Raw genomic sequence first — 10,426 nt, forward strand, 5'->3', positions numbered from 1 at the left:
TTCTAGTCATCATTCCAGAAACTGTCACCGCCGATCTGCTATTTATCTCGTCATTTTTCAATTCTTCGTGCCCAATTACATGGGGCTGGATTTTGGTCTGACTATTATCTCCTTAAACCTTAATGAACTAATTATAAAAACCCAGTAAATTGTAGCTAAAAAAAAGAACAGTATGGAGGACGAAGGGATTGCCGGAATTCTACACCCATCTTTTCCTTGATGGAATTTCTGGGTCCACTATGGCATATTGAATTCAAGCAGGGATGCGATCAACCTAAACTCCATCTCCATGCTTTAACCGGAATTTAACCCTTGAATTGTGAGGAATGGCTGAATTTCCACCATAATTTGTTATCTTGATACTCCAAACCCCAAACTGGTTCTTGTCCATCTTGTGCTTGGGGCCATCCCATCCATTAAAGTCCCCAATAAGTTGTGCCTCCCTAAATTATTTAAGAAACATAACATGTATTAAAGAAATTAAGACAAATCCATGCCTCAAAAAGTTATGGAATTTGAGAAGCTAATGAACTCACTAAGCGGCAGGGGCCCATTCATGGTACACAATTCCACCTTCTTCTCTGTTAAATCCAAATTTCAAATAACCTAGAGATGAACTAATTATATATATGTTGTTAAGAAGATTGTATTTCCTTGATGGAATTGACGAGCAGCCACCCACTAAATATATTTTTGATGTTCTTCTCCGACCCACCCATTCTCCAGTTGATAATATCTTTCTACACCCATATTTTCTTTAGGGCATAATTGGAATATAAAATTTAACAAAAATTTCATGGGTGTAGAAATAGGTTTATTGGGTCCAAATAAAATTTCCCTTAAAGAAATAATGATCTTGTTGAGAATATATGTTTGTTTCTTAAAAAATAAGAACAAATTATAGTTGCATGACAATTAAATATGAAATAAGTATTAACTAGATATAAGAAGATTATCAATTCTTTCTCGTTCAACATCTAACTCTCACCTATGAGTAAAATTTTCATCAACAATCTCTTCATCTCTATGACCTTCCTCATGTCTAGGCGGAAGTAGCTCATCATCATCATCATAAGGTTGGAACTCTTGATCTGTCATGGAATGATTTCTAATAAATTTATGCAAGGCCATTGAAACAACAACAATTTGTACCTATTTTTCAAAACACTACAAGAAAACATGGATTAAGTGACCAAATTTTTTGTGGCGCGTGAAAATTCATCACATATAGGTAAAACAAGTGACGCTTTTTTAAAAAATCGTCACTTTAAGATTTTTACAGGACACCAAAATATTTTGCGTCACTTATACTTTTTGATTTGCCACAAAAAAGTAGGCGGGAAAGTTTACCGCCAAACGAAACTTTAATAAGTGACACAATGTTAAATTCATCACATAAGAAGAGGGAAGGCCACCTGGCCATTCCTCACATATAATATTGAATTAAAAATAAAAAATATAGATGCAATTATCAAAAATCCCCAAATAACAAAACCTATCCATTTATTCTCATTTCTTCCCAGTCTGCAGCACCCTTTCGTCTACTCTTTCACCCTGACTTCAACGACCGGCTACTTGGTGGTTGCCAGTGACGGCGACTACCACCTCTCCTTCGTCTCCCTCCCTCAGCCATTCTTCCACCCTTTGATTCTCGTTCACTAACTCTCTTATCTCTTTGACATAACAAGATCAAATTGGGGAAAGAGAAGTTCTATTTTTTCTCAAATTCTTTCAGTTGACAACAAGGTACTTTGTTTCTCTATATTTCTTTAATTGTTTTTGGATTTTTTTTTCTTTAATTGTTTCCCAAATTCTGATTTTCTTTCGCTAAAGATCCTATTGTTGGTGAATTGTTCTCTGCTTCAGGGAGAGTTATACTAGCAATGAGTTTCATGTTGTCTTTCTTGAGAGAGGTGTTGTCAAGAGTCAAGACTAGGTTCGCCTTGAAATTTTTTGGGTAAGGCCTACAATGATCTTAGTGCCGTTTCTTACTAGCTAGTTGTGTTGGGAATTCTTTAGATGTATACTTTCTTGTGTTTTGGTTGGCTGAAAATGGGTGATGGTAGGAGATATGATAGCACATAAATATAAGAAATGATTAAAACTACTTACATCCCTCCAGTAGAGCTCCGCAAATCACTAGTAGAGTTCTTTGGAAATTTTAAGTTTGTTTGAATGTATTTTTTATAGATTGATTGAATGTATAAGAGGGGATATATAATGAGGTAGAAGGTTACAAGCAACCCTACCTTGGCAAATCCTACTAACTCGGTAAACCCTAAAGTTGTCACTCCTTAAATTAAGGGAGTGCAGCAAGTAGCTAGCATACAACTATCAACAAGTCATCTAGATGTCAATCTTCCTCAAATTAAGGGATTAGACTTAATAAAGAATCCCATGGAAAGAGAAAACATAAAATCTGGCAGCATTAGTCACCCCATATTGTCTAATATCCATATGCAGCATCAGTCACCCCTTATGTATGCAGCATCAGTTATGCAGCATCAGTCATATGTAGCATCAGTGACCCTATATGTTTGCAGCATCAGTCACATACAACATCAATCATATGCAGCATCAGTTTTTCATGACATGAAGAGGAAAGGTGGGAAAAGGTGAATATGATAGTTAGAGATGATGGATTAAGAGCCGCAAAGTGGACTCCATCTAGCACCTTACGATTACACTCTCATTTAACTATACTCTAATGCACATTTATCTTTGTACAAACATGAAATTTTTATACTTTCATGATTTTCAGGATTGAAGGTGCTCAAGGTCAAGATTACTTAAGTACAAGACCAAAGCTCCAAGTTGGTATGTTGTCTTTAGTACTTGCAATTTACAATGACATATTATTAATGATACCGTTAGCCAAATAATCATTGCATTTGAATAGTAATGATGAATACGAAGTATTGTGCATGTATATGTTGAAAACATGACGGTTTTTCTATTAGATTATTGCAAATTTAGTATCTAGCATGGTGATTTTTGTATGATTTCTCTATTTTCTAGTACGTTTATTTTAGCATCTAGTTGTTGTTGAGTTGGGATATGTGAATTTTTCAATTGAGCTTCTTGACGTTTTGTGTTGTTATATTATACGTCTATCTTAACAATTTTACATATATATTCATGTATATATTTTCTATTATGGTAACCTATTGAAATATGTCATAGTATGCAGCTCAATACTAGAATTGAAGTGATCTGATTTCATGGATCGATAATGGATTCGTAGTCGGGATCGCCTTAGTTCCGAATATAGAAAAGGGATCAAGTCATTTATTGACATTGATTGCCACCATGTGAACGAGAATAATCAAATACCACGTCCTTGTAGAGTTTGCCATAACACATTTTTTCACTTAGTTGAAGATGTTCATCTCCATTTGTTGAATTCCGGGATCCCTTACCTCTTCCTCCAAATGATGCACTTGCACCTCATCCACCACCTCTTTCATCACCACCTGCACCTTTGCCAACAAACACTAACCCAGGTAAGAAAGGTAGTTACAATTATTTACTTTTTCCTTATTAACGTAGTTTTAAACAACACATTACATTGATTAGAGATACGTATATTTTTCTAGAGACAGATTTTGATTTTTTTACAAAAAAGATTACTCGTGGAAAGTCATGTGGGAAAGGTGTCCATGATATTTCGAAGGCCAATAATGGGCTGAAGATGCCAATCATCTCTGATTTTAAACATCAAGTTCCAAGTGATCCAATTGTGTCAGGTTTTTTCACGTCCGAGATAGGAATATTGTTCGGACTTATTCACCGGTTTGCTATGAGAGATGGTTTAAGGTCCCAGCTTCAGAAAAGAAGAAATTGCAAGAGAAATTGCTTGTGAGTTTTGAATTTAATTCAATTTATTCATTGTAATTTCAAGCACTCACTTGCATATATTTATGTTTAACAATAGGTATTATTTGTTGTGGACTTATCCCATCCGAAGAGTATTGAATATGTTGACAAGAAGATGGCAAAGTTGTACTCTCAGTTTAGGCACCGTTTGCATCAACACTACTTGTCATGTGGAACACCTGCGAGAGGACGAGCTAAGCTTCCAAATGATATGATATGGAATGGGAGACCAAAGAGTCATTGGGATTGGTTATGTGATAATGTTTACAATACTACACTCTTTTTGGTATGTATTATGTACAATCTTTTCTAGTATAAATCCAAGTTAGAAACCAATTTTTTCAACATGAAGACTTCTTGTCGTGTTCTACAAATTCAATTTTTATATTCAGAACCTCTAACCTTTAAATGAATTTTGTTTCTTTGAGTGTCATTAAGATCTCATGTTGTTTCTCTATAACATTTATTATTTGTTAGGATAGGATTTATGTATCTTAGCTTACTTGGCTATACAGCCACACACTTTTTTACTTGTAATTTTCAAATCTTCTCGAACACCTATTTAATTAGGTTAGAATTAGGAATATGGCAAAGGTAATATAACCTCTGTTTCTGTGGAAATTTTAAGTTTGTTTGAATGTATTTTTCATAGATTGATTGAATGTACAAGGAGGGGATATATAATGAGGTAGAAGGTTACAAGTAATCCTACCTTGGAAAATCCTACTTAGCCGGTAAACCCTAAAGCTGTCACTCCTTAAATTAAAGGAATGCAGCAAGTAACTAGCACACAACTATCAACAAGTCATCTAGATGTCAATCTTCCTCAAATTAAGGGATTAGACTTAATAGAGAATCCCATGGAAAAAGGAAACATAAAATCTGGCAGCATCAGTCACCCCATATTGTCTAATAATCAGTCAGTATGTAGCATTTGTCACCCTATATGTATGCAGCATCAGTCACCCCATATCGTCTAATAATTAGTCAATATGCAGGATCAGTCACCCCATATCGTCTAATAATCAGTCATCCCATATGTATGCAGCATCAATCATGCAACATTAGTTATATGCAGCATCAGTCACCCCATATCGTTTAATAGTTTCGATACCCATATTCGAAATAAAAATATCCTAACATGCATTAATGAATTTCACCTTGTGGTTAAATTGATTGTTATTTCTTTACACTAAGGTAATTTTGAGTTAAAATCTGAAGTTTGTTGATTGTTACTTCTTGACACTTAGGTAATTTTGAGTTAAAATTTAATGTTTGAAAATGGTTATCATATACTCATCTGACTAACTGTGTTAGCCTAATGCCCTTGGTAGAAGAAAGAGTATCTTCCATTCAATTTCCTTAAGCTTGGTGTTTATATGTTTCTCTCTCCTTAGCTTGTGATGTTTCTAACATTGTTGACCGAGAGAATATAGAAGGTGAGGTGAGATAGACCTCTAAGGTGAATGAATATGTACAATTGAAATACATGACGTTATATATGACAAGTTTGAGAGCTTGAAACTTTCCAAATTGTACACATGTATAGCTAACTAAATCTTCTTTTGTATGTCATGTACCAAATGTATAATGTAGAAGCTTTCAAAGCAAAATGCTGTTAATAGGAAGAAACAGAATTATCACCACAAAGGAGGGGCAAGGCCATTTATCCAACATGCTAGGAAGGCCTAGATGGTAATGAAATTAAATTACTTATTATACTCATTATGGATTTTACATATTCTAATGTATGTTTCTGCATTATTGAGCATAAAGGAAATCCATTATCTGTGATTGACAATTGGGGGGATCTCCATAAAGACAAGAACGGTAAGTGGATAAATGATGTTGCCCGGGACAAATATGCAAGTCATTCACGGACTTATCATTTGTGTCATTTTAAGGGAGATAGAGATTAAAAAAAAATCAAATTTGACATGATACAACTTAGGAAACACAAATAAAGTAAACATGCAAGATTGAATTGAAAAAAAAAAACTTAATATAACTAGCTAGAAGATGAAAGGTTATACCTAATATACATTCAAACATAAACTACTTTAAAGGTTATACGTTGTACGTTGCCTAATCCTATGTAAAACACATTGAAGCATAAACTACAAAATCATATGTAAAGACAGTTTATAGCCAATGGTTTGCTTCTACATCAGTTCAGGATCACATCCAAGTATTTAAGTGATGTTTTCTTAAGCATATTGTGGCTGATTTGTTTGAAACAAAAGAAGCTTATTTGTTTGTATTTTAATATGAAAGGATAACATGAAAAAAAAGAAGGATGAAGTTAGGGAGAAACTAATCCAAGAAGCGCCTGAGGGTACTATATTCGATTCCATACAAGTACCATTGGAAGATGAATTTGGAATCATGGCTGAGAACCTTGGAAGGAAGGGAAAATCTGTTAATGGTATAGGTCTTTTCCCTCGTACAGATACCTTTAGTTGTGTTTCTTCTATGGCTTCAAGTTCTGAGTTAACTAATATAAGAGATCAGATCAAGATTCTATCAGATGGTTTCCTCAAATTGCAATAGGAAAATGAACAATTGAAAGCTCAGTTGGATTTACAAAATGATGATGAAACCTTGGCATAAAGAATTATGGCTTTTTGGCTGCAAGTCAAGGGCAGACCAGCAACAACTCGAAGGAATCAAGTGGTAATAACTCATGTAGTGAAAATGTTTATCCTAAACTAGAAGAACATGACTCGGAAGAAGAATGATTTCGATAGTTATGTCTTTTGTATTAGTTAAGTATGCACATGGTAGACCTTTTTGTTAGCACCTCAATGTGTCTTAGACTTTTCTTTTTTTAGTTAGTACCTTAAACGGTCCATGTACAGGCCTTGGTACCCTTTTTCACAAATTGTTATTATTAAGATAGGTCACCATGGGTTAGATTGATTTTGGGATGTTTATGTTATTTTGTTGGACGTATAGTTGTTGAACATATTCGAACTTATGTGGTTTAATTGTTGATTAATGAAAATGGGAAGTATTACCTTATAATTGTTATGAGTTGCTATTCTAGATTACGAAACACGAATAAGTAATGGATTCCTCAAATATTATTTCTAAATAGTTATTTGATTATAACTTATGTGACATAAGCCGCTTCACCCATCAAAAGAATATGTGACGATTTCAGCGTCACTTAGTGTAATTATATAATTCTGGGATCATATTGAGTGACCTAAAAAGCATCACTTATAAGTCTGATATGAGACGAAAAACATAGGTCACTGAATTTTGTATTTTGTGATGCTAATTTCGTCACATGTTATAATAATAAGTGACGGAAGAAGCGTCACATAAAAGGAAAATATGTGGCGACTCCAATATTTGTCACTTAAACTATCGGGGACGCTATATAGGTGACGCTAATTGTGACGTTGAAATTTCGTCACATATTTATCAAATGTGACGATTTTTCATATTTATGTGACGAATGTTGGTCGTCACAAAAGCCATGTTTTCTTGTAGTGAAAGGGAAGTTACGCATACGACGAATCATTGTCCATCTATTTTTCCAAACACCAAAAGTTCTTTCTATTATGCACCTTAGGGATGAATGCCTCTGATTAAATATCTCTTTTTTCCCTCTTGGCTGACTTCCACGTTGAAACTTAGGAAGATGATATCGTTCACCCCTATAAGGTCCAATATATCCATTCATGTGTGGATATCCAGCATCAACTAGATAATATTTACCTACACCATATTTGTAAAGAAAAACATAAAGATTTTTGTGTTCGTAAGATAATAAATGAATAAACACATTCATATAGGACTAAAGTTGATTACTAACCAGAAGGGGGATAAGGAAATTTCAATTCTGGTCTTCTCAAGGCCTCCATAAATATACGTGAATCATGAGCAACACCCTCCCATCCAGCCTAGACAAATGTAAAACACATATTAAAATCACATATAGCCATAACATTTTGAGTTGTGTTTCCTTTTCTACCAATATATGGTACTTGCATTTCTCTAGGCACCATAACTGGGACATGTGTTCCATCAATTGCCCCTATGCAACCTTTAAAATATGGCCAATACCGATTGTCATCCTTAATTTTATTTGAAACTCTCTTGAATTACCGATCATGTGGGCATATAATATCGGTGGCTAAGCGAGAAACAACATCTAATAGTATCCCGAACCACCTAGAGACAGTCTCACCGGAGCGTTGAAACCTCTCTTGGATCATTTTATTAGTATGCCCATGACCTAATGTGTTAAGAAACATTGCTAATGCTTCTTCCAATGTTATATCTCCAATTCTTTTTTAGCCATAATCACACTTCAAAGTCTCTAATAAGTCCTTAAAAACATGTTGTTCCATCGTAAATTGTTCATGGCATCTTATAGGATGACCATTTAAAACTTCCATTACCCATCTATGTCTCGTATATGAAGAAGTCCTACAAGGTTCTTTGTCAACATACTTTAACCATTCAGACACAACCATGACACAGCTTGCAGAAACCAGTTGATAAAATTCATCATCACTTCCATCAGTAGATGTGTTTGTATTGCTACTGTCACTGCTACTAGTACTCATATCTGTAAACACAAAGAAATATTTAATAAAAGAGAAATATATATTCATGGGAAAAAATGAAGATCACAATCTGGAGAAAGTTATAAGAATTATATAATTAAAAACATTAGAAGCAAATGTTCAAACAATCCATTATGTAATAAACACTCATTCAGCAAAAAATCTAGAAATATGATAATCCTAAGATAAATGTGACGAATCAAACTTTCTTGCTCTTAAGCCACATAATTTGTCGGTTAGATTGCTTCAATGCAACAAATATCTCTCTATTTTTTCTTTCAGCGAAGATATCAGCAGCTTTCATAAAGAGCTCATCATCATTCACAACTTCAGGCATTCCTTCCACAACTTCCATCACTTCCTCAATGCTACAACCAAGCTTATCTTTGCTTTTAGAACAGTTGTTTACAGCTTCTAAAATACCATCTAATTGTTTTATCATCTTGGCTCCAATTCTAACTCTTTTAGAATCCCTTGTTCTTTTTGTTCCTTTTCCTTGTGTTGAAGGTTGAGCAGGGGAAGGTGTCTCATCATCGGCTATGTCGTCAAGTCCATCATTATTATCTATTTCATTCTCCAAATCATCTTGACTCTCTTTTTGTTCACCTATTAGAGCTTTCTGGACATTATTACTCATTAACCCTTGTGAGGGTGCCCAAGCACCTACACCTGTAATAGCTCATTCTTTAAACAAAATGTCCAGTTGGTCAATATTTTTTAGTCCACTATTTCGATATTTTGCAACTTCAGAATTCTCCTGAAATATTACCAACTACAATTAACAAATTGTGATAAAAGAACATAAATATGAAGTTGGATTCTCCATTGATTTGAGATAATAATTTCTCACCTTTACTTTTTTCTCCCACCACTCATCACTTGCAATGATGGTTTGCTTCACAGGATCCCATCCTAAGCCAGTCTCTTTATCAACTAAAGATGTCCACAATTGCCATTTTTTCTTAAGTGATGTCCATTTGTTCTTGAGTGGTTTATGAACATATGACTTTTGAGTAAGGTCATTAAATTTCTTAATAACATTTTTCCATGCATTTCTATTAAGATGACCACATGTTTGATTTTCGGCTAATGTCTCAGCTACACAAATGCTTATAAATGTCTCAACACTTGCATCATCCCACATTGCCTTGCTTTTTTTTTTTCATTACTTTCCCCACATGCATCTTGTGCATCCTTAACTATATTTTTTGACATATCTATGAAGAGAAAGAAAAAGAAAAAAAAAACCATAGCACGTAATAAGAGCATACACCACTGCTTACATCCTAACTAACAACACGAAAGTAAGTTAAAAACAATAATGCATGATTTGTAATCTAATGCTTGCTATATAATGTAGTACACCATTGCTTGCAGTATTTGTAACCTTAACAAGAAACTAATTGTTAAGTTGTTTTAATTGTACGTTCGATTTGTATGTGCCCTCGGTTACTAATGTTTTTTTTTTTGTTGGTTCTTTTGGGATTTTAAATTAACAGGTGATACTGAGCATTTGTCGATGGAGGAAGTTGCTAGCATACATGAGAGATTTAAGCTCATGGATATTAACAACAGGTCATATTATCATGGAAGGTGTAATAATCTATATGCATGTTCGACTCAAAGGATATGAAACCTTCTTGTTTGAATGACTTTGTGTATTGCTTTACTATTTTAAAATCCATATAATGCTACAGATAATAATAAGAGGGCATTCTTTTCTCTTAAATAGGGTGATGTTTTAAAAGATCCATATATGCAAGGGACATTTATTCTCTATCAATAGGAGGCCGAAGGTTTGGTTTATGTTTTCTCCTTTTTGTTTCAATTATGAGGCCATATTTTATTACTTTCGAGTCAATTCACAATGATTTCGACAAAAATAATATATAATCAATAAAATTCTCACACCACATACAAATTTAAGATAAGAAATAACATACATACCTCTACAAATATTTCAGGTTAAG

General features: G+C 34.0%; 1 protein-coding gene and 1 pseudogene across 1 annotated transcript; both read right to left on the bottom strand.

Moving 5' to 3' along the window:
* Positions 1 to 933: 933 nt before the first annotated feature.
* On the bottom strand, positions 934 to 7,748 carry LOC126602820 (uncharacterized; annotated as a pseudogene).
* Positions 7,749 to 9,135: 1,387 nt separating this feature from the next.
* Positions 9,136 to 9,600, bottom strand: LOC126602822 (L10-interacting MYB domain-containing protein-like). Its single transcript, XM_050269673.1, has 2 exons — positions 9,307 to 9,600; positions 9,136 to 9,213 (listed from the first exon to the last, which is right to left on the bottom strand). Exons 1-2 carry the CDS (start codon positions 9,598 to 9,600, stop codon positions 9,136 to 9,138), a joined length of 372 nt encoding a protein of 123 aa, XP_050125630.1.
* Positions 9,601 to 10,426: the final 826 nt, after the last annotated feature.

The sequence above is a fragment of the Malus sylvestris genome, chromosome 15 (genome assembly GCF_916048215.2).
Source record: "Malus sylvestris chromosome 15, drMalSylv7.2, whole genome shotgun sequence".
In the NCBI taxonomy this organism is placed as follows: Eukaryota; Viridiplantae; Streptophyta; class Magnoliopsida; order Rosales; family Rosaceae; genus Malus; species Malus sylvestris.